Source organism: Sorex araneus, chromosome 1 (assembly GCF_027595985.1).
Source record: "Sorex araneus isolate mSorAra2 chromosome 1, mSorAra2.pri, whole genome shotgun sequence".
Classification (NCBI taxonomy): Eukaryota; Metazoa; Chordata; class Mammalia; order Eulipotyphla; family Soricidae; genus Sorex; species Sorex araneus.
Window position 1 is genome coordinate 420,157,946 of NC_073302.1, and position 24,570 is coordinate 420,182,515.

The 24,570-nt window shown below is 40.4% G+C and overlaps 1 protein-coding gene across 5 annotated transcripts in view; it reads left to right on the top strand.

Moving 5' to 3' along the window:
* Positions 1 to 524: 524 nt before the first annotated feature.
* Positions 525 to 24,570, top strand: part of PTPRZ1 (protein tyrosine phosphatase receptor type Z1) — a 185,121-nt gene continuing 161,075 nt past the window's right edge. For 2 of the 5 annotated variants that reach the window (XM_055124221.1, XM_055124224.1), the window contains exons 1-2: positions 544 to 700; positions 1,771 to 1,942. In XM_055124221.1, coding sequence (XP_054980196.1) covers positions 1,885 to 1,942 — 58 coding nt within the window. In that variant the 5' untranslated portion in view covers positions 544 to 700; positions 1,771 to 1,884. Of the gene's footprint in view, positions 701 to 1,770; positions 1,943 to 24,570 lie in introns of all 5 variants that reach the window. The other 3 variants (XM_055124219.1, XM_055124218.1, XM_055124220.1) reach the window with 3 other exon arrangements.

Genomic DNA, 24,570 nt, shown 5'->3' on the forward strand with positions numbered 1-24,570 from the left:
ACTTGAAATACACTCCGAAGCCAATTTTGTAAGCAGTTAAGTTTTCTTCACAATTTTTAAAGCTAAAATACTATTTTTGACACAAGAACAGAACACAGTACACATTGTACAGATAGCTTGCATCAAATGGCTGCTAAGAATACAAGGGATAATTCTGTAACTTAAATTCCTGTGCCTTAAGAATGGACTCCTAAAAGGTTCCATATGGGGTCTCAGAAAAGTCGGAAAATGTAACCAATAGCCCAGGGCTCTTGAAAATCCGAATGTGTTCTCTGGACAGGCGAGAGTGAGGTCCCAGCTGCCTCTTTCTCTTTTCTTTCGGTCTCAATCAATTCAACAAAAAGTCTGGGGACACCTACTGATTATTTTGCTACCGTGCTAGGAGTTGGAGTTATGAAAATATAAGCAATCTCCCTAGCAGCAAGAGCACGGCACAGTTTGGGAAACCGCCCTCTGAACCTGTGCAGCGCCCGGCCCGGCCAGCTCTCCGGGGCGCTGGAGGCAGGGAATTCAGTTCCCTTCGCTGATCCTTCGGCCAACGAGCAGAATGACGTTCTGAGCGACCCTGAGCCAGCGTGCACTGGGGCCTGGGACTGGGAAGACACCGCGGATGGAAAAGTTCGCCCAGCAGCTGTGCCCCGCGGGACAGTCTGGCGTCTGGGAGGAAGGGACCAGGTCCTACTGGACGACGGCCTGAGAGGTAGCAAGCGGGACCCCTCGGGGTGATTTGGAGAAAGGGAAGAGAAGGGAGTGAGGAAGCCCAGCTTAAGCCCGGCGCTCCCCTCCCACGTTCCGATGGGAAGTGCTCCACTGAGCATCCCCGGGAGGAAAACAATAAAGTGAAGCACGTTCTCGGGGGGGGGGGGGGGAGAGGAGGGGAGGTGGGGGAGGACCCCAAAGGTGCGATTCTCTGGGTGCTTCGGGCAATCAATGGGTGGCGGCTGGGATCTTCTGGCAGAGACATCGTCTCCTAAAACCTTGCGCCTTCCACCCGCTCAAGCCCCCGGCGGGGACTGGCGGGAGGCGGGGCGCGGGGAGGAGGGGGGAGTTGGGGGGGCGGGGAGTCGCTCCCTGAACGCTCCGCGGCGACCCAGCAGGCGCGCGGGCCGCGTCCCCTCCCTCCCCGCCGAGGCCCCCTGCGCGCGACCCCGGGCCCGCCGCCCCCGCCCCGCCGCGGCGCGCACGGCCCGAGCGCGCACCCGGCACCCGGCACCGCGCCGCCGCGCCCGCCGCTCACACCGCGGCTGCCGCCCGCGACCCCCGGGACCACCGCCGGCGCCCGGCTCGCTCCCCGCAGCCCGGCTCCACTCCATCCGGCGATCGCACGCTCTCTCTTTGTCTCTGTCTCTGTCTCTGTCTCTGTCTCTGTGCTCTCTCTCTCTCTCTCTCTCTCTCTCTCTCTCTCTCTCTCTCTCTCTCTCTCTCTCTCTCTTCTCTCTCTCTCTTTCTCTCTCTCTCTCTCCTCTCCTCTCCCTCCTCTCCCCCCATTTCTCCCGCGCTCTCTCTTTTCTACCTATCTCTCCCGTTCTCTCTGTCTCTCTCCTCCTCCTCCTCCTCCTCTCATTTCTTCTCCCTATCTCTCCCTGTCTCTCTGTCTCTGTCTCTCTGTCTCTCCTCCTCTTTTCCCTTCTTCTCCCTAGCTCTGTCACTCTCAGTCTCTCCCTGTCTCTCTCTCTCACTGTGTCTCTCTATCTCTGCCTTCCCGCCCCCCCCCCCCCGCCCCCGCTGCACGCCCCCTCCCTCCCCATCCCACCTCTCTCTCTCCATCAGTCTGTACCCTGGACGGCGCGGGAGCAAACCTCTCCTCCGTGCCCCCTCTGCCCTCTCCATCCCGAGGAGCCCAGCAGCCGCGCGGCGGGGGACCCGGGACCCGTCGTCTGGAAAATGCTCCTCCCGCAGCGCTTCCTGCCCTGGGTGCAGCTGCTCTGCTTGTGCCGTCTGGGTGAGTGAGGAGCGCACGTCGGCATGGGGATCACCTCTCTGGGATCTTTGGGGACACATCCCGGAGGTCGTTGGCGCCCACCGGTAGAGCCGGTAAAGGGGGCTGTGTACGCAGGGGTGCCTCAGTGGGGCGCGGTGGGTGTTGGCGGCGGCGGCGGGGGGAGAAAAGGACTCCCCAAGTCCCCCTGCTCCACCGCGCCTCCACCAGCGTCTCACCGCCGCGGGGAGCCGAGCTCGGGCCGCCCCCCAGTGAGTTTGGGCTTTCAGGGTCGCTGTCCCCCGCCGCCCCCCCTCCTCTCCTCTCTCCTCTCTCTTTCCTCTCTCTTTCTCCTCTCCTCTCCTCTCTCCTCTCTTTCTCCTCTCTCTCCTCTTTTTTTCCTTCTCGTCTCCCCCCCCCCTCACTCTCGTGTGGAAAGCCTCCCCCCCCCTTTTAAATGCACAAGAGAAGGAAAATACATTCTGAAATATAAACCAGGTGCGGGGCTCCTCGCTGTAAAACCGCACTTTTGCTGCTAATTTCATGCTCCGAGTATTGTGCGCTTAGATGGAAAATGCACGTGGCTGATGCGAATTACACAGAGACGCCCGCACACCGCGGAAACGTAGTGACAGGAGCAAGCACCAACCTGACTGTCAGTGTTTTTCGGTACTTTAAATTTAGTCACAGCCAAGTCTGGGCAGTTACTTAAAAAAAAAAAAAAAAGAAAAGAAAAGAAAGAAAAGTTTCAATCACAATTTCTAGGGGCGTTTCTAGCAAAGCTGCCAAAGTTAGAGCTAGGCTGCAGGTTGATCCCTTCACCCACGATTCCTCTTTCATCCACCCGTGTTTCAGGCTACACATTTAAGTCCTGAGACTGATTTCTGACAAAGCTAGTTACATCATTTACTTGAGTTGCAGATGCAAGTGTTCCAGTCATTTCTTTCCCAGAGGCATTGTAATATTGGATTTTTGCTTTTATTAAATTGATGCTTTTTTTTTCCTTCATGAAGATTTTCTATTAGGTTGGAGTATAATAGACTTGAGAGCTTCGAAATCTGTTTGGAGTACATTTAGCCCGGTTCAGCTACAGGGTCCTCCAGATAAGAAAAAAATAAACTTTTTAAGAATCATCTGGGGACTGGAGAGATGGTACAGTGGATAGGGCTTTTGTCTTGTACACGGCCAACCCTGGTTCGATCCCCGGCATCCCATATCGTCCCCCAAGCACTGCCAGGAGTAATTTCTGAGTGCAGAACCTCGAGTAACCCCAACCCCTAAGCAGGGGTTAAGGGATGATCTGGTGATACACTGCTACAAAGTTGTTCCCGACTGGGTTTCAGTCATACAATGTTCCAACACTCATCCCTTCACCAGTGTACACGTTCCACCACCAATTCCCCAATTTCCCACGCTCCCCATCCCCTGCCTACCTCTATGGCAGACATCTCTCTCTCTATTTTTCTCTCTCTTTATTTCTCTCTCTCTCTTTCTCTCCCCGCCCATTCTTTTTTCCTTTTAGGCATTGTGGTTACAATACTGTTACTGAAAGGTTTTCATGCATATCACTTTACCTCCTTTCACCATTCATTTCTTGTCCAGGGTGATTATTTCCAACTATCATTGTCATAGCAGTCCCTTCTCTGTCCTGACTGCACCCCTTCCCACCCTACCACTCCCACCCCTACTTGTGGCAAGCTTCCTATCATAGACCCATAGACCAGTCCTCTTGGCCTTCCTTTCAACTTTGGATATTAGTCTTATCCTATTATTTTTCATATCTCGTGAATTATTCTCTGTCCTTCTGCTTCTGACTCACTTCATTCAGCATGATACTCTCCATGTCTATCCAACCCCCAGCCCCCATTTTTAAATTTGAAATTTTATAATAGAGAAACCCATATCTTCATCCAATAGATGGTGCTGCTTTTGGTACAGCAACCTTTGCAAAGATAAATTCTTTTCATGGTCTAAAGAAGAGAAATGCAATATAAATATGGTTTAATTGAAGTGCTCAGAGGTGATATGAAATTCATGGTTGACACTTAAGATGTGTGTGGGAATCTGGTCCCATGATTTTCTCTAAAACCATAAGAAATTGGGGAAAAGGGTGTTTTGTAAAGTGGCTATAGCCACCAAATACACAGTTTTTAAATTTCTTTTCTATTAGCGATCTAGTTTAGCAAAACAGCCAGTCCTCTTGATTCTTGGATTTTTCTTTAAAGTAAATCTCACTACAGTATGGAACTTGATCTAGGATATTGCTTTGTATGTTGTGCAAGCCATATTCCCTGAGTATATTGAAAAACAATTTACATATCATGCAACTTACCGTTTTAAAAGTGTTTTTAGTATACTGTCAAGGATTACAGCCATCAAAATTGTCTAATTACACAACCTTTTGGTTATACTCCAAAGCAACTCCATTAATAGCCATTCTTTAATCTTTTCTATAGATTTACCAGTTCTGAGCATTTCATATCAGTAGAATCCTATAATATGTGCCTGATTTTATTCACTTTGCATAATGTTTTCAAGATTCATTCATGTTCCACATGAATCGGCACTTCATTCCTTTTCGGGGCAAAATGATATTCCCTTCTAAGATCATACAATGTATACACTTTTCTAAAAAAAGTATTATTTTCAGTCTGCTGGTTTTGGTTATATAGATTTTTGGTTTGCTGTACATTTTTAATGCCTGATATGAAGTTTAACTGTATAGAATTAAATGATTTCTGAGTATTGCAAGCTTATGAGATGATACAAATAAATATACTTGTATGTTTGAACATAATGTGTGTCCTAAAGGTAACTATTCTTGTACCCCTGCCCATATTAACAAGGTAGGTCTCTTACACTGCTGCCTCTGGGTTAATATGTGGGGCTTGGCAACCTCAAATGTGATGAATGTCCTGTTTGATCTTGGCATTGCACATTTGAAATACAGGGGCAAAACTATATTTACTCTATATATTTATTTCTACAAAGAAAAACTTCACCTCTACTTCAATTATTTTTCCCGTGACATTTACTGTGGTTCTCATGAACATATTTATTAACTGTCTTCAGTGTCCTTTGGAGTCAATGAAGTGAACTGCCACATTAAATAAATGCTCAGGAGTACTCTGTCCTTTCTGACACTCTTGCTGTGCAGGATGACAGCTCCCAAACAGTCACTCCTAATGCCACCATTCTAACTATTATCCCAGTAATTAACTAGGACTTGACTTTCCACTCAGGGATCACTCCTGGTGAGCTCGGGGACCTTATGGGATGCCCGGGATCAAACCCAGGTCAGCCTAGGGCAAGTCAAGAACCCCACCTGCTCTCCCATCTCTTGAGAAACTTTTCATCAGATTATTTCTAGTTGAAACAAATCATCTCATCAAATTGCTTTTGGGTATCATTAGGGAATAAAAAAGAAACATCACACTTGTTTTATTTTGTTTCCTTTTGTTTTCCTGAGTGGAGACATTAAATAATTCAGTCCATCAACCTGGAAGATTATATCAAGGTTGATCTTCAGCCTATCTGCTTTGGCCAGAATTACCTAGGTCACAGTCCTCAAAATTTACTCCACTCTATGTCAGAATCATCTGGAGAACTTGTTAAAACACAGATTGTGGGGTCCACTCCCAAGAGTTTCTGATTTAGTAGGCATGGGGTGGAGCCTGAGATTCTCCCTGTCATGTACATTTCCAGAATTTGCTGATGCTACAGTCCCCAGTTCCCACTCTGACAGCTACTGAGCTAGTTTGACATCGAAATCTTAGGACTTTCTAGATAGTTAATGAGATTTTTCTGTGAACTTGATTTCTGACCCCTGACAGTATTTTTAAAATCACATGAGTCATATACATTTAACATGACTTAACTTAAGGAGACTCTTGGGAGCCTGAGCCATAATGTATTGCTTTGCGCATTTGCTTTGCCTGTGTCTGACCTGGGTTGAAACCTCAGCATCCCATATGGTTCTCCAAGCACCACCAGGACTCATTCTTGAGTACAAGATCCAGGACTAACCCCAGAGCACTGCCGGGTGTGGCCCCATCTCCACTCTCCCCTAGAAAAAAACAACCTTAAGGTGAATCTTAATGAGAGAGGCAGAAATTAAAGATGACTCCATGATAATTCCATAAGTATACTTGAACCTTCTCTAAAATAATTGTGAGGTTTTCTGCTAGGTGGAGAACTAATATAATGACTGCACAGCTCTCGTTATTATTTAATCTCGACCCACTGAACAGGTAATGGGAACAACTTGCAAAGGCTTTTCTGTAAGTAGGCTTAACTATGACTCATAGAGGAGAGGTAGGTGTTGTAAGAACTTTTAAGGAATAGTTTCTTTCAACTAATGAGAATTTAGGATCTTTTAATTAAGTGAGTTATAACCCTGCAATGTATACTAAATTCAGTTGTCTAAATATTATTGTTAAATATGTAATGAATCAGATGCTGAGCTTTTTAGTTGTGCCTTGCTATTCTAAGGGTATATTAACTACCAATTACATCCAACTCTACTGAACAAATTAATTTTTCCTGAGTATGGAGTTGGTAGGATCCACTATGTTGTCACTCTCAGTTGGATCTGTTTAGTCTCTGAAAACAATTTTAATCAGGAACAGAAAATAATCGTATTTCTTCCAGAAATAATTACTAACTTCCATTCAGAAAATTAATGACTTTTTCTTTACAGAAAAACAAATCTTTATTTCACCTTCTCTTTCCCTTTTATGTAGACTATTGTTGCTTTCATTCAGGGAGGTTTGCCAGGATAAATCGTTTCATTGATGAAGTGACTTATGTTTTCATGTCTGCACTAGAGATTTGGGAAGTTGCTTTAAATTTTTTATGGTGTAGGAATTTTGCTTCAGGTAAAATTTCATGTATGTTTTTAAAGCATGAGCTATATTTTCCCATTTTCTTTACTCTAGAAATATTTGAGTGATTTCTAACTGGAAGCTTTGCTTAACCACCCATTTCTCATGAGTTCAGACTGTAGTACAGCAGTGGAAACTTCTCATTCAGGACCAAAGGGCATCAAAGGAAGGGTGCAAAAGAGAAGATGAGTTTATATTTTATTCCCACTCACCTGCCATCTAGTCATTGTTAGCTGGATGCACACACAATACTGAACTGCTTCTCTGTCTTTTCTTATTTCAACCTCTCCAGACCCTTTTCTGGTAATTAGCTCTTTCAGTTTTACACATTTTACTGCTGAAGAAACTTGGGCACAGAAAAATCAAATGGTTTGCTAGGATAACACCTGTTCCAACCCTGTATTCCTTCTGATGTCCAAACTTGGGTCGCTTCCTTATTTCATTCCCAAGTGATATTTTGGCTGTTGTGTTTTCTAGAAGATGCAGTGCTGCATTGTCATTTGCTTTCATGCAAATTTCCCATTCATGACTTCACCTTTCCAAGCCTATATTACATTTACCCTTAAACACATTAAGACATGATTTGACTTTTCTAGGGTAGGAAAGTTTGGACGAGTGCATATGGTCATGTATCAATTACAGAGATACAGTTAAAAAAACATTTCCACCTATATAATTTAATTTCTCTTTTACTAATGTTTACAAAGTTCCTGATATCTGCTCGATACTAAGAATTAAACACTACATAAATATACAAAGTCCCAATACTCAGAATGTCTGCTGTCCAACCTATTTAACTCATTGAAAACCTATTTAACACATTGAAAGCCTTTAATCTTATTTTTTTACTTCAGTTCAAGAAATTGAACACAGGGGCTGGAGCGATAGCACAGCAGGTAGGGCATTTGCCTTGCATGCGACCAACCCGAGTTCAATTCCCAACATCCCATATGGTCCCCTGAGCACCGCCAGGAGTAATTCCTGAGTACATGAGCCAGGAGTAACCCTTGTGTATTGCCGGTGGGACCCAAAAAAGAAAAAAAAAAGAAATTGAACCCAGATTCCATGCATGCAGGTCATCTATTATACCACTGATCCACAACCCCACCTAGCCTCTTAATATCACTTTTTAAGATCCTTTCTTCATTTAGAAACAGTTATGTTTTTTCCCCAATAATGTACTAGTGTTATAAATATCTTACATACAAGTAATTCAGAATGACAGGTGTAAGGTGCTTGCATGCAGCTCTCCCCAGTTCCATCCCTGGCACAACATGGTTTCCTGAGCATTGCTGGCCACAGAGTCACGCATCACCTGCCCTGGCAGCTCAGGGTAAGAGCTTATGGGAAGAGTCAGAGTCAGTTTAAAAAATACATATATATGGGGCTAGAGTGATAGCAAAGCGGGTAGGGCATTTGCCTTGCACGAGTCCTACCTGGGTCGATTCCCAGCATCCCATATGGTCCCCCGAACACCACCAGAAGTAATTCCTGAGTGCATGAGCCAGGAGTAACCCCTGTACATCAAGGGGTGTGACCCAAAAAGAAATATATATGTTTCTATTGTGCTTTTAACTTTTTGTTCTGTTTTGTTTCATTTGGGAATAACACCCCTTGATTCTCAGTGGTTACTCCTGGCTCTGTACTCAAGAATTACTCCTAGCAGTGCTCTAGGAACCATATGGAATGCCAGGAACAAACCTGGGTTGATTGTGTGGGAAGCAAATGCCCTACTTCCTGTACTCTTCCCACTCCGCTTTAAACATATAATGTGTGATTGGGAGTAATCTCTAACCAAGTCTTCCGTTTTAAAGGAAACCAATTTTTCTCTTGTTTGCAATTCCCCAAAGGCTTGTATAACATGCTCTGTAGGCACTAAAGGAAACTATGCCATATTGAACAATCCTGAAACGCTTTAACGCTTAAAACACTTATGTTTTGGAACTGTGATACCCAATAGTTTAGCCCTTAGGCATATGTGGCTATGGATTTTTAAATTACTAAACTGAAATAATTGAGTGCACAACCACACTAGCCATGTTTTGTGTACTCAGTAGCCTCATGTAGTGAATGCCTCGTGCAGCAGTGCAGATGTGAAGCGTTTCTGTCTTTGTCAAACACCTGTTGGATGGCACTGGCTTTGACTAAAAAACAAAACAAAAACCAAAAACATTCAATAAAGTATTAACTGGTCCTATTGATGAAAATTTAAGTGCTGTCCATTGAACCAGAGTAGCGTCTGAAGTCATTCTCTGAAATGCTGATGCGCGTAGGTTATTTTTCTCCTGACTTATGTCAGTCATGTATGGGGACATACTGGTCACGGTACATAGAGCTGCAATTGGTAAAGAAAATTTAGGGATCACTCTGTGGCCTTTGTAATTGGGGATTGAAGGAAGGAGATTAGCTTGTAGTCAGGAATAAAGTTCTGTTTCCACAGCACGTTTCCTGCAATTTGTTCTCATGTTTATTACATTTTTTTTCTGCGCTGTATCTGTCTCTCTTCTTCCCTAGATCAACTCCTTGAGGGCAAAGACTATATTTCATTCATCTTTGATTTAAGAATTCTTGAACTTAGCAGCTATAGTGCATATTTAATAAATCATTAATGCATCAGATCAGAGAAAGAGAGTACTGTGAAGCTTCTTAGACAGCAGTAGCTCTTTGCTGATGAGATCAGCTGGATTTTCTCTAGCCTGCCTGTCTTTGGATTCATTTGAAGAGTGAGAGCAGCATTTATCTTGACCTGTTCATCTTTAATGATCCTTCAGATACTAGAACTTTCCTTTCCTGGATTCTCCCAGAAATGAGTCATCTAGATACAGACACTATAATATATGCATATAAAAAAGATAAGCCCCCATAATTCATATTCTATGGGGAGTGGCAGGAGCAATTTTGAATGAACATCTAATTATTGATGAGTTAACATAGTAAAACTTGAGTATGTCCAAGGTAGTCCTGGCACTGTTAGAGTCTCTGTCTCTGAAGGTGGGTGTACATGTGTGTGCATGTGTGCATTCACCTTCTAGGGAGGAGACAGCAGGGGGGATAAAGGGTGCTGGATACTGAGTCTAGTTGAAAGTCATTGCATTGGAGGAAGTTTTGTATAAGCTGCAAAGGATAATGTTGACCCAAAGCAGTTCCAAACTCAAGGTAAGTGACAGGAAGTATAGTTCTGTTATGCTTTTGTAATCTGGTTTTTTGAGGCTGGAGGGGTAGTCCAGAGGGTAGGACGTTTGCCTTGCACGCAGCCGACCCAGGTTTGATTTCCAGCATCCTATATGGTCCCCCGAGCATCTCCAGGAGTGATTCCTGAGTGCAGAGCCAGAAATAACCACTGTGCACTTTAGGGTGTGACCCAAAAAGCAAAAAAAAACTGTGGTTTTTTCATTAATTCCAGAGATATGTACTGTGACTAGCTTAGTCCTGCACATATCAGATGTTCAGCAAATATTTGATTCTCGTATGTGAAAAGGGGAAGGATGTCTTTTTTTTATTTCTGATATTTGCACCCAGATATTAAAGTAAATTCAATTATTCAAGGTCTTAGTAATGTGAACTTTCTGTTCTGGTTCAATGAGCATGAATCAATTGACTAGAGATAAATATTTTACAAGCTTCCTTGGAAATACAGTCCTTATATAATTGGGAAGATTAATTTATTAATTAGTAGGAAAGAAGGATTTTCTGTTAAATATTCATGATGGTAACTACAGAGGCACCTCACTACTTTTAGAGATACAGTCTCAGTGACTTTTCCATTAACAGCAACTCCATGATTTTTTTCTACTATTTCACTATCATTGACTGAACTACTTATTTCTTCAGTCCTGAATCACTAACTTATTTACCTAAAGATGCACCTTCATTTTATCTGAATGTACCCATCAAGTGCCTCGAGTAGAAATTTCTTTTTAATGTTCCTATTTGAAATGACCTATTTCAGCAAGATGGTGGTCACCATCAGAATCCTGCTGATGTGCTTCAAATTGCAAATTGCTGGCTCGAGCAATGATACAGTGGGGAAGGTGCTTTTTTTGCATGCATCTTACCTGGGTTCAATCCCTAGCATCCCATAAGGTTCCCTGAGCACCACCAGGAGTGATCCCTGAATGCAGAGCCCGGAGTAAGGCAAGAGCACTTCTGGGTGAGACTCAATACCAAAAACAAAGGAACCAAAAAAAGAATGCTGTTTTTCCATTGTTAGTATCAAATTAAAAAATATTTTTGTAATCAAAGTTTTAATTTTACTCCTCCTGCATTCTGACATTTATTGATTTGGTGGTGGACAGGGCACATACCCAGCAGTGCTCTGGGCTTAATCCTGCCTGTACACACAGGGATCAATCCTGGTGGGCTCCGAGGACAACAAGAGATGCCAGGGATTGAACCCGGTTCACTGCATCAAGGCAAAAGCCCTACCCACTGTACTATCAAGTGCAGGAACAATGTTTTGCAGAATCTTGGTCTGTCTATCAGAACATATAATTACCCAAGCATTATCACTGACACGTTGTTTATTCACCCAAAAGTTTGATAACCATGGATTTTAGGTCAATGCTTCCCAATCCTAGCTGCTTAGAACTTAGTACTGTGAAATTCATGGGTGCATGAACTGTGTTTGTGTCCTGTCAGCATTCTTATGTTGAAGTCCTCCTACCCTCAGTTTTATGGTGTTTGGAGATGGGAACTTTGGGAAATAATCAGTTTTATTGGAGGTCATAAGAATGGAGTTTCCTGATGGGATTTGTGTCCTAAAGAGAAGAGAAGGAAACTATTTTCTAATACCTTTGAACACAAAGACAGAAGCCTTCTACAAGTTAGTATGTGAGCCCTCTCTCAGGGGATCTACTAGCCCCTAGATCTTGGGCTTCTCAAGATTCAACAACTATGAGAAATAAATAAGCTAACTTATCTTTAGTATTTTTTATGGAATTATGGAAGTACCATACACCTAAAAATATAGTTTTGGGGGGTATCCCAGCAATGCTCAGTGGCTACTCCTGATTCTACACTCAGAAATTACTCCTGGTGGGGAATCGGGGACCATATAGAATGCCAGGAATAGAACCCCGTTTGGCCATGAGCAAGGCAGCTGCCTTACCCACTGTACTATCTCTTCAGCACACCATGCCTAAGACATTTTTAAATCTTATTGATATCTGAACTAAACCTTCTATGACATCCGTGTGTGGATGTGCAGCTCAAACATAGATATTTTCATTATTGTCCCTAGATGATGACAGAGTAAAACTGTACTTTGGAAATACAGATTGAGGCTGACCTCGTGATCCTATTAAACTTGAGTTCATTTTTCTAAAGGTGAGGTATTAGCAGGTTTCAGGCTATCCCCAAACAAAACTTTGACATGAGACAAAGGCCTTGGAAATCATCCCATCCTTTTCTTCTCTTCTTAGGGCAGTTTTAGTTTCAAAGTAACCCTAGAAGGAGGTGTATAGACTATAGAGGTTGACCTCATAGTTGCAAACCAGAGGAACTTCAAGAGGCCAGATGGCCTTGGAGTTGGTCCAGAGATTCAAGTCTACCCCAGGTGAGGAAGTAACTGAATCAGTTTTCTAGATGGTGATCCCAAGTGCATTCATGAGGACACAGGCACATAATATCTTTTGTTTTCGTCCCCTTCCTTTTGCTTTCAATATTGTTTTCTCTTCTCTCATTTATTTTTTTCAAGATGTAATTTGTTAGAATGAGAATGATTGTTTTATATTATCTCTTGCATGTAAGATTTAGTTACAGTCTTTATTTTAGCACCCTGTTTGTGTGTACTTAAAAAAGTAACATTCTATTTATGTAGGTCTAGGGTATTTGTTTTAATTATACTTGAAAGGCACTAACAGGCTTAGTTTATTTTTTAATTTTTTAATTTAATTTTTTTTAATTACCATGAGATAGAGCATTACAAAATTGTTCATGATTGCATTTCAGTCATACAATGTTTCAACAACCATTCCTTCACCAGTCTAATTTTCCAACACCAGTGTCCCCTTTTTTCCCTCCCACTTTTTCAAGCCACTCCCACCTCAGTGCCTCTATGGCAGGCAACTCTCTTTTCTCTCTCTCTTTTTCTCTTTCTCTCTCATTTTAGGCATTATTGTTTGCGATATAGATGCTGAAAGGTTATCATGTATATCTAACAAGGTTAGTTTAAGAGAGAATAGTTATGTTATTAATATAATAGTAAAACTACTTAAAATATAACAATTAAATGTTTTAAATGGTTCATATAATCATTTTAGTGTTCTGATCTATTTATAGTGATGACACAGCACAATTCAATAGTTGATCATCTTTGTGATAAATATTATCCTGAAAGTATATTTTCCTGGTGGTTTGCCAAGCCTTTTTAAGAGAGAAAGGTCCATACATAAGTAACCTTCAGGTGATCTACAGAAGCATGAGTTGTATGTGAATGTAGGCTGAACTCCCCTTCGTGAAGGTCACTAGTAGGAGACGAAATTGGAGGTAGACCCTAGACAGTCAGTACTTATCCCTTCAGATGAAAGGACTTCTACCCTTTCAGTGGGAGGGGAATGGTATTGAAGGCAAAAGAAATGTCAGAGAAGCATAAAAAGGAACTGAGAATGTGGTACTGGGAGACAGGAAAATGTTGAGAAAGGTGTGCAAGAGTGGGAAAGTATCCGTAGTATATATTAGATTCCTAATAAATTTTTCCAATGCGTAGTGGAGAACTATGAATAAGTTTTGAGAGCATAAGATGATTTCAGTAGATCAAATAGGAAGTTAACTCAAATTTCATATCTTTTTTTGGGGAAGATGGGGACATACCTGCTGATGCACAGGGGTTACTCCTGGCTCCGCACTCAGGAATTCCTTCTGGCAGTGCTCAGGGTATCATAATGGTGGGAAACAAACCTAGGTGGACTACATGCAAGGCAAACTCATTACACGCTCTGGCAATGATAGGGTGTCTTTGAGCAGAGAGATAATGAGAACCAGGAAGTTAAGATAAAAGCTTATTACCCTGCAGCAGTAACAGTAGAAATTTGATAGAGCATAGGAAGGGATAATAATACCATTCTCTTTTAATGTATTTTAATATTTAACAAATATTCTCAAATATATTACCTCATCTGGTATACATAAATGCATCAGTGTAATTAATAGGATTTAGTGTCTTTCTCTGGGTAATGAGACATTGATGGGCTTCCAGAAAATTCTCTCCCTCAAAAATAAATACATAGAAAATACCACATAAAACTAGGGATATATTCAGAAAGGAAAATTGGAGGCAAAAAATAAATATAATTCTATAGACATTTGTAATTGGGAGGGAAGAAATGAAGCAAACGAAATAGAGAGAGGTTGCTTGGTGTCAAATTGTTTAAGTATGTTAACTCCTAATTTTGTTTCCAAATGACATATAGCTTTATGTGTTTGCTTTTGTTTGGGGACCATATACAGTGTCTTCAAGGCTTACTCACGACTCTGTACTCAGACATCACTCCTGGGGGGGACTTTGAGTGCAAAGGATTGAATCTGGGTGGGCCCATGCAAGGCAAGCACCCTCCATGCTGTACTATATCTCTGGCTCAACTTACATATTGAAACTAAACTTTCTCTCTTAATTGCTGAATTCAGTGTTTTGAGCAGCAATAACTAATGGTGAAGCTTTCAACGGGCTATTTTTCCAATTTCACTAAAGATCATATTAATGACTTAATAATAACTTAAAAAAGCTGTTTCCCTAAGGTTAGGAAAGAGTTATGTATATTTGCAGAGCCAGATTAATTTTATTAATTCTTATCAAAACTACTTACATCATTCACCTTCAGAATTTTTGTATTTGCCCTTCCTAAATTGAGCACATTTTTATTGTGATATTTCTGTCAGCTACAAATAGTTTCTTTTAATATCTATGATTTTAAAATGCATGAAGTTTATCATTTTGTGTTGTATAAACTAATATCTATGTCATTTACTTACAATTTATGAAAGATAATGGAAGTGAAAGTAAATGATGAGCAGGCATTCCAGATTTTGTTTTTCAACTGATTCTTAGCACCATCTTAAGTATGATTCATGAAAAATACCATAGGATTTTTAAGAATATGCTATATGTATATGTTAGGGCCTGTGAAATGGTAAATCGGTTTATTAATAAGTTCAAGAAAGTAATAAAGTTGCATTTGTCAAGTGTGTAAATACATTGTGTTATGTGAGTTGGATACAAGGCTTTAGTCTACTTAAGAAGCTGAATGGATTTACCATAAGTACTATTTTGTTTCTATAAATATTCCTTTGCTAGATTTTTGAGTGGGAAAATCACATTTAATAGAAAATTATTTATACAAATAAATCTGCATATATATTTATATATACTTTCAAATAAATCGATCAGAAACTCTGCATTTGAACATCCTTTACGTTGAGTATGAAATAATTATCATCTTTGGGGAGATGGTGGAGTTTATTAGTTTATTAGTAAGAATAACCCTGAATATTTTCATTCTGACTTTTTACTACCTCCAATATTAAGAAAGAACAGGAAGAGCTGGTGGAGTGACTCAAAGGAGAGGCATGCATGCTTTGCATGCAGCATGTCTGGGTTCAATCGCAGTACTGCATAATTCCCTCCCACCCTCAGGAGTGATCCCGAGCACCAAGCAGTGTGTAGTTCTCAAATACTACCAGCGGGTACCTCAATCAAAATAGAACTAATAGGAAGGCTTTCTTTTGCTGTGGCATGATCACGGCTTTGTTCCCTTGCAAAGATGGAGTCAAGCTGAAATCATTGGAATTCAATCCACCAGCTTTTCATTGAGCATCTATTGTTCAATACTGTGTTTGTGTTTTCATCATTTTTCCTCTTTGAGTAGTTACAGATATAAAATAAACCACTGGCAGATGCTTACTAGAATGGAGGATAGTGAACTAAATGTTTGGTATTAGAGATAGATTTGCCTGTGCAATGTTGTAAAGTGGCTAAACAGAGGAACCATAGAGATATACAGGTAATACAGGGAGTAAGGTGCTTGCATTGCAGGTGGCCTACCAAGGCTCAATTCTGGGTTTGGCATATGGTCCCTGAACAACTTTTGGAGTAGTTCATGAGTTCAGAGCCAGGACTCAGCCCTGAGCAAATCCAGGTTGTATCCTAACTCCTCCCCCGCAAAAGATGGTGTGAAACAAAATTAAAATTTAATTTTACTTTTATAATATTTCTATCATGGGCTAGAGAGACAGTACAGGGTAAGACATTTGTTTTTGCAGGCAGTGGCTGACTCAGGTTAGACCCCCAGAACTATAAATGGTTCACCAAGCACCATCAGGAGTGATCCCTCTATACAGAGCCAGGAGTGAACCCTGAGCACAGTCTTGTGTTGGTCAAAGAATGTTTCTTTGAGCTTGTAATTAATACCATTTTTTCTTTTGTCAACACAACATTCACTGTTTTATTCAACAACCTGAGCCTTATTTGTGTTTGCCATCTTTGGCTGTATAGAAAAACAAAATAATAAGCCTGTGTTACTTAGCCCTTAATATTCATTTCAGATTACTTGCTCAAAGAAGAGCTGGAATACAATTGTTGACTCTGTTTCATCTTTTTTGTCTGTAACTGATTCACTTTTGGACGTTCAATCACTGCTGCTAATAAATGATCTTTTTCATTTCCGCAGTTAAGTCTTTCCCAATTTGAGGCTTAATTTTGGTCAGTGTCAGTTGCTATTTTGTGACCAGCAGAAAGGTATAGCTGCTAAATGATCTCCACTCCTGTGTGGGACCTAAAGATACATAATAATGTAGCCCTAGAGGGCCAATGGCAACATAATGGGAGAACTGATCCTCACAAGTGAATTGATAGTGGTGGGGGGTGCTGGGGGATGCGGTGTTTGGGGAAGGGAGGTGGGAACACTGGTGATGGGTGTGGAGTTTGGAATTATCTGCACGGGAAACCAATAACAGTATTGGGAATCAATAAATGAAAAATAAAATTCCATAGAATAGGTTGATAGAGAGACATATAATTCTTGGCCCAAAGTGCATCAAAATGGGGCAAGAATTTTGGACTTAGAAGACATGCTGCCTGCAACATGTATTCTTGGAAAGAAGCACAGACAATCTTATCACTTTTAATTAGCCGAGACTGCCAGGTAAATGTTGCCCTTAAACCATTTAAATACAAAAAATAAAAACCTTGAATATTGTCATCTCATCAGAGAGTATGCTTCTCTTGTTTTGCCTGTGACTTCAATGTATTTTGTTCCTAGCCTTTCATTACATTTTAGATATTTAGTATTTGTGGCAGAAGAAATAAAGAAAAGACAAGATGCTTCTTTGTTTCTCATTAATGTGTTCAGAATTTGGTACTAAGTCCTCCCCTCCCCCCAGATGCTATAAGCATCATAAGAAATTATTCCAGATTCTTATTTGACAGGGGCTTTCAAGTGGATGGCTTCTTCTTGTTGTCTTCCTCCTTTTTTGTTTCTACTTCCTCCTCTCCCTCCTCCTGATGATCCTTCTCCCTGCTCTTCTTTTTTCATTGTTTTGCATTAGGATACTAAAGCATCTGTCAATTTAAAAAAAACATAATTTCTATAAGCATGATGAGAGATTAATTTGTATCAGACCCAATGGCATTCAGGCAAATGAACGTAAGAAGGTATTTATTCAAATTGTCTTGCTACTAACAAAGCATATAAATACTTTTGCTGGGAGACAGGCTGAATCTGCTCTTAATGTTGGCATGGAAAGTGTACATCCATGCAGTGAGTTTTCACTTATAAATAAGTGGGGAGAACTGGCTCTCTGAATGCAAGCCTTTGAATCTACATAATCTGCTGGAGATTTGTTTGGGTGATTGCACCACTGAAGAAAACTCACTGAAAATAGGTCATCAAGAAAAGATTGATATAGACATTTTGTGTGGAAGTAATTATGCTTGTTTATTGCATTCTGCTACAATCTAGTATGCCAGAGTATGCAGCTTCAGTGAAAAAACCATATGTTCACATACATTCCCACTCAGGATTCATAGAATGGAATTTAAAATTCCACTGATTAACCCTCAGGATCTTGATACGACATTTAATAACAATTAAAATCTTTTCATATTATTCAAAGCTCATCTAAAAGCATAGTTGGAACTAGTTGAAAACATAGCTGAAAAATTCTTTTGTATTCTCATTTTCTCTCTGTCTTTCTCTTTGCCTCTCTCTCTGTCTCTCTCATACACATGAACACATACACACGCACACACACCATGAAAAACAGCAACAAATGCATCTCCTTTTGCCATGGAAATTTTCACTAATCTGTGTCCTTAGGAAGTATAAATTGTTCATTTAATACATATGGTCACTTTTAGGCCAAAGGTATTATATATTTGCTTGCCCATGCCACAGTTACTATATCCTTTGCAAGTTTTTTTAACAATGAATATTGGAATGCTTTAAGAAATTTGCATCTTAGATGGACTATCTATTTAACTGTTGACATTGGATATAATTACTAGAGCTCTTCAAGCCACTTCAGTACCAAAATTCAGGCTACCTATTCAACTGGGTCTAAACCTGTGTCTACCTGTGTTTCTTCATGCTGATTAAGTATTTACTTTTTCTTTGATAACTAATATCCCCTTGAATTCCTAGTTTTCTTTCGTATCTTCTATGAAACCTTCTACTCTTTCCTGATGCAGAGGATGAAACCGTCATGCATCATGGCAGTGCGCTCCTGTTTCCATATTTTAAATGTTTTCACAGCTCTTGATCTTGAAGGAAGCTGGTCTCAAGTAATGGCAACTAGCTCTAAAAACCTGTGTTCCATGCAAGAGGTGTTCTGTAAAAATTTGTGGTAGCATACATCACTGAATGAAATTTTCCCAGAGAGGAGAATTTCAATGACAGAAAATATAATGGGAGCGGGGGGAGGGAGGTTCTGTCCAGTAACTTGTTAAACATTGCTACTACCTCAGCTCATTTTAAAATGCTCTTTAGCAGACTAAGAAACTTGAAGTTCCATTTCCAGCATTCGAAATTAGAGTGCAATTCTTCCTCAAATTCACCCAGTGCCTTTTATTTTGAAAGGTAATCTGAAAGTAGGTCAATCAAATCACATTCTCATTTCAACAGGTCCAAAAGCCTATATAGATTTTGAACTAAATTGGCACATGAACATGGACAGCTTTCTAAGGGCTTTTACTCTTGGCATTCAGACATTTAAGAAAGAAAATTAAGCGATTGGAATAGAGCACAATAGTGAATGCAGAAGAAGGGAAGGGAGATGAGTGTGGCCAGAAACAGGAGAGAAAGGGAAGTATGTTTCTTTATTCTCACTAGCGGTGGGAGAATCTACTTGTTGGCCGGCACAGCGGATGCACCATTTCTATGGCTTAAGTTTTCCCTATGTTTTCTGTCAAGCTCAGCTTTTAATTAAACAAAAAGATACCGGATACTTCCCCCTTAACACCTCTCATCTCTCCAACACCCCACCAGTGCAAGCCAAGAGCATTTCCCGCTACTCCTTTTATTCATTTCTTTTTTCCTTTTAAACCCCAAACAAGATCTGTGATACTTGAGATCCTGCTTGACTCAAGTGTGGAGAAAGCACTTTGTTTTGCCACCACTGGTTACCTGTTGCTTTTAGTAACTCTACTGGCAGTCTTTTGTTATGGAACGGATATTTTTATTTTTAGCAGCATATGTTTTATATCTGTAGCATTAAAGCTCTTTTCCTTGGAAAAGGAAGCCCTTGTTCTTTTTTTAAATGACCAAGTCAACTGCATTATGACACTGTGTAGATTTCAGGGGTGCATCATTATAAGTCAACATCTGCCTGTATAGCCTGAAATTATCCCTGAAAGTCTAATCTGGTCATTCACTATACAGTTGACCCATTTTGACCTGATTTACCTACCTTCTTCCCCTTTCCATTCTGGTAACCAGTACTTTGGTCCTAAAGTTTAAAGGTATATTTTATTTTATTTAGTTCATTTGTTTCTTTTGTTTCTATATGTACCACATATGAGTGAAGGCACATTGCTTTTGCCTCTGATTTCTCTAAGCCCTCTGGATCTATTCATGTATGACAGATGAGAGCCGGCATTCTTTCCCCTCTAGTCTTAAAGTATGTGAGACTTGCAATTTTAGTCCCATTACTCCTTGCCCCGCTTAAGGGTTAAGGGGTAGAGTCTTAAAGGAAATTTTGTTACAGTACTCATTTTTTTTGCCAATTTAGATTCTTTCCTTATAATAATGTGACTAGAGAGTATACATAAGGAACACATAAAACATGAAGATGCTATGAAAAGAAAATAGGTTGCTAAAAAAGTAAGGTCTACCAGGAGAGGACAAATACTTAATAAAATACTGTAGGTGTTCATGTTGTGCTCAGTAAAAGTTATTGCATATTTATGAGACAAAATAAATTATTTACATGTTTCTATAACTTTTCCATTCTGTGAACAAAGCTGTTAGGAATGATGAAATCATGCAATTTGTGGCAACATGGATGGAACTGGAAAACATTATGTTAAATGAAGAAAGCCAGAATGAGAAGAATAAACACAATGATATCACTTGTATGTAGTGTCTAGAGTAACTAGGTGAGGAAGTGCAACAGTTTAAAGGGGAGATGCCTTTAAAAATAATAAAAGGGAGACACCCCGGTCGCCCTTGCCCCACACCACAGGGAGGAGAAGGAAAGGAATAAGAGTGGAGGGAGAGGGGAGAAAAGACAGATGAGAAAAACCTGGGGGCATTTCAAGGGGATTCAAGTACATTGGTGGTGATAAGGAATAGCGGAGCCAACTATACAAAGCATAGAGTCAACAACATTGAAATCATGAGACCCAAACCTTTTAACAATTGAATTTAAAAAGCTGCGCCTGTCAAGAAGGCAGGCCAGGGTGGTGGGTGGTGGTGGTGGGGGTGGTAAGGGTGGGTATGGCAAGGAACCTGAGACCATTGGTGGAGGGAAGTTGACCCTGATAGTGGTATCAGTGCTGGAACACTGTATGTCTACAACTCAAGTCTGAATCACTTTGTTAATAACAGTGCTTTAATTTAAAAAAAAAAAAAGAAAGAAAATACAATTCAATTCAGGAAAATTTATTTTGGGCAAAAATTTCACAAAAATTCATATTCACTTAGAGTAATTAATATCAGATTAGTATAAATGTTACTAATATTAAATAAGAGGTGGATGCTAAAAAATATAAATGTTTATTCTTCTACGTCCAGGATAAATTGTAGCTGTTATAATTTGATAAATGCCACACACTTATTTGAATATCATAAATTATTTAAATACTAAGGTTCACTTTATTTTTAAGAGAAAACAAAGCATTTTAGGGAACTAATTATCATGCTAATATTTTTGTTAAAAGACACAAAAAAGAGAGTGCCTATTGAAATATTGATGTGTGATGAAATGTTAACTACATTAGTAAAAATTTAGAATCCATTATTTTTATATAATAACTGAAAGTAACATTTGATGTGACAAAAAACTAGAAAATGGCTGTTACCAATAATTATAGTTTCTATAAGACTGAGAAAATCAGGTTTTAAGACTCATATAGATAATGAATGAAATTATGAAAGTTTTAAAATTATAAGCATAGAGAAGAATTGGATTAATTTAACATTAATTTTAATGGGTACAGTACTTTTATCCTGCTGTTAAAAATACTTTATTTTAATTATTTAGAACAAAGCTTTGGGTTAGGGCTTTTGCTGAGCAGTAGAGCACTTGCCTTGAATGTGTGAGTTTGAAGGTTCAATCCCTCGCACCATAAACTCACAATAGTAATAATAGTAGCACTGTAGCACTGTCTTCCTGTTGTTCATCCATTTGCTTGAGCAGGCACCAGTAACATCTCCATTATGAGACTTGTTGTTACTGTTTTTGGCATATCCAATACACCATGGGTAGCTTGCCAGGCTCTGCCTTGTGGACGGGATACTCTTGGTAGCTTGCCAGACTCTCCGAAAGGGATGGAGGAATCGAACCCAGGTTGGCCGCGTGCAAGGAAAACGCCCTACTCGTTGTGCTATTGCTCCAGTCCATACTAACATAGAAAAAAAAAGCTGATTCAAATACATATTGTGAGACCTTCTCTAGAAAATTCAGTCATTGATTATTATCCTATTGAGAAAATATTAGTTATGAAATTATGTTGGTTTTTGCAAAAGCTTACTATTAAAAATTATTTTGTAAAGAATCATCTCTCATGTGAAAGCAGAAAGGCAATATATTAGGAGGTGCATGTAGAAGTTTGTGAGTGACCTAGAAAGCACTACTTCCTATCCTGAAGTAAGACTACATAAATGGTGACATCTGCAAGTCACATCTTTAACCCAGAGTTCCTTTTGTGGGAAGTGCATTATAGTTTTTAATAATTAAAGCATTGATATTTTCTTCCAACTTAATAGCCTAATATTTCTAATACAAATTCTAAAGTGTGATTAAAACTATAGGTTTTTCTAACATGCTACTATTTCTAATATTAAAGGAAGAAATCGTTTAAAATTCTATCAGTGCTTTTGGATATTAAGCTCTGGTAAATATTATCATCACCAATAGTATTATAAATCCTTTATCAGATGAATTGGGCAAATATTTTCTCCCAGTCATTGGGTTATCTTTGTAGTTTAGGCATTGCTTCCATTAAGGAGTAGAAGATTTTAATTTAATATAGTTACATTTGTTTATCTTTATTTTTGTTTGATTAATGATGTTAACTCCTTAAAGAGGCCTATAGCTTCAATGTCATGGAGAGTTTGGCCTACATCTTCCTTAGTGTAAACTATAGATTCAGGTCTGATATTGAAGTCTTTGCCCCAATTTATTTGACTTTTGTGCTTAGCATTTGAAAGAGTTCTGAGTTCATTTTTTGTCATGTTTTCCCAGTACCACTTGTTGAAGAGACTTTCCTTGCCCCACTTCATACCTTTTTTCCTTTTATTGAAGATTTAATAAACCTGTTCATAAACCTGAAAATCTGTCTCTTGATTATAAATTCTTATCCAATGTTCTTGGTCTCTTGCTTGCACGCCTGGCTGTCTTCCCCGGGTCCCCTCAGAGGGGATGGGCTCCAGCTTCCCTCCTAGCCCCAAGCAGAGCTCCTGGCGGCCAAATATCACCGGAACCTAGCTACAGCTATGCTTGAGGCCCCTCTCCACATGTTTGGACAGGCCTCACACATGAAAGTACCGGCAGAGGAAGCCAGGTGTGTGGGACCCGGGGCTGAGACCTCCAAAGGCTGCTTGAATCGAGACTGGGCCTCCTCCGCCCAGATTTCCCATTTTCCAGTATCTAGGCGGTCACAACCAGGGACTGCCCCGGCGTCATGTAATCCTGTCAATGGCCAGCATCCAGAAACTTAAAAGCAAGCAGCTCCCGGAAGTGCGAGGCCACTTTGCAGCCAATATCTTATAGGCTACTTCTCCCTCTGGGAGAAACTGGCAAACTACTGGGAGTTTCCTGCCCACATGGGAGAGCCTGGCAAGGTCCCCATGGTGTATTAATATGCCCAAACCAGTAACAAGCTGGGTCTCATTCCTCTGACCCTGAAAGAGCCTCCAGTATGGCATCGTTGGAAGGACGAGTAGAGAGAGGCTTCTAAAATCTCAGGGCATGGATGAATGGAGATATTACTGAGACCACTCAAGAAATTTGACGATCAATGGGATGATGATGATGATGATGATGATGGTGATGATGATGTCATAAAGGCAGGCAGGGGTGGCTCTGGGGAGGGGGGATGGAATTGGGGACATTGGTGGAGGGTGGTGAATTCTGGTAAAAATATTTGTGCTGGAACACTGTATGCCTGAAACCCAAATATGAATGGCCGATTCACAGTGACTGAATTAAAAACAAAAAGAAGTGCTCATGCTTTATATCCCGTTTCTCCTCTTCCTTTTACAGCTGAGTTTTCAGAAAAAAGAAAGGTCCTAATACACACTTTGCATTTTCTATCCTACTTGAATGATCCCAAAGCCTCTCTAAAGAGGATTCTTTTTTCCACCACTGAAATAAACTGACCCTGTCATCTCACCAGTACCCTTAATTTGCTTTTTCCAAGTTAGTTTTTGGTCCCTGTTTTATTGATCTACAAATTTATTTGATTGTTACCATTTAGTTATTCTGTAGGTCTTTTTTAACTTGACTTTAAAGAAATTGTCAGGTTTCTTGGTGACCCCATCATCCCCCATGCTACTGCTTAACTTTTCTGGCTTATTCTTGACTTTTGCTAGTTTCTTCTCTTTTCTTTTTTTTTTAATTTTTTCAAAAATTTTTTGGTCACACCCTGCGATGCACATGGGTTACTACTGTCTCTTGCCCTCAGGAATTACTCCTGGTGATGCTCAGGGGGACCGTATGGGTTGCTGGAATTGAACCCAGGTCTGCTGTATGCAAGGCAAATGCCCTACCAGCTGTGCTATCAATCCAGCACCCTTTCTTCTCTTTCTAGGAAGAAAATTCTAAATGTTGGAATTCCCCTAACTGATTCATGGGTTGCTTTAATATTACAAGGGGTTTTGGGCATACTTTGCTCTGCAGTGCTGAGGGCTTTATCTTTTCATTGTGCTCAGGGATCACTGCTGGTGGTGCTCTCCAGACATTTTGTACTGCTGGTGATTCAACCAGAGTTGGCCACTTGTAAAGCAAGTGCCTTACCTTTACACGATCTCTCTGGTCACAATTAGTGTCATTTATTTGTCCCTACATTCTTGACTGGGTGGATTCACAGTTTTCTCTCTAAGCCAGAATTCTTACCAG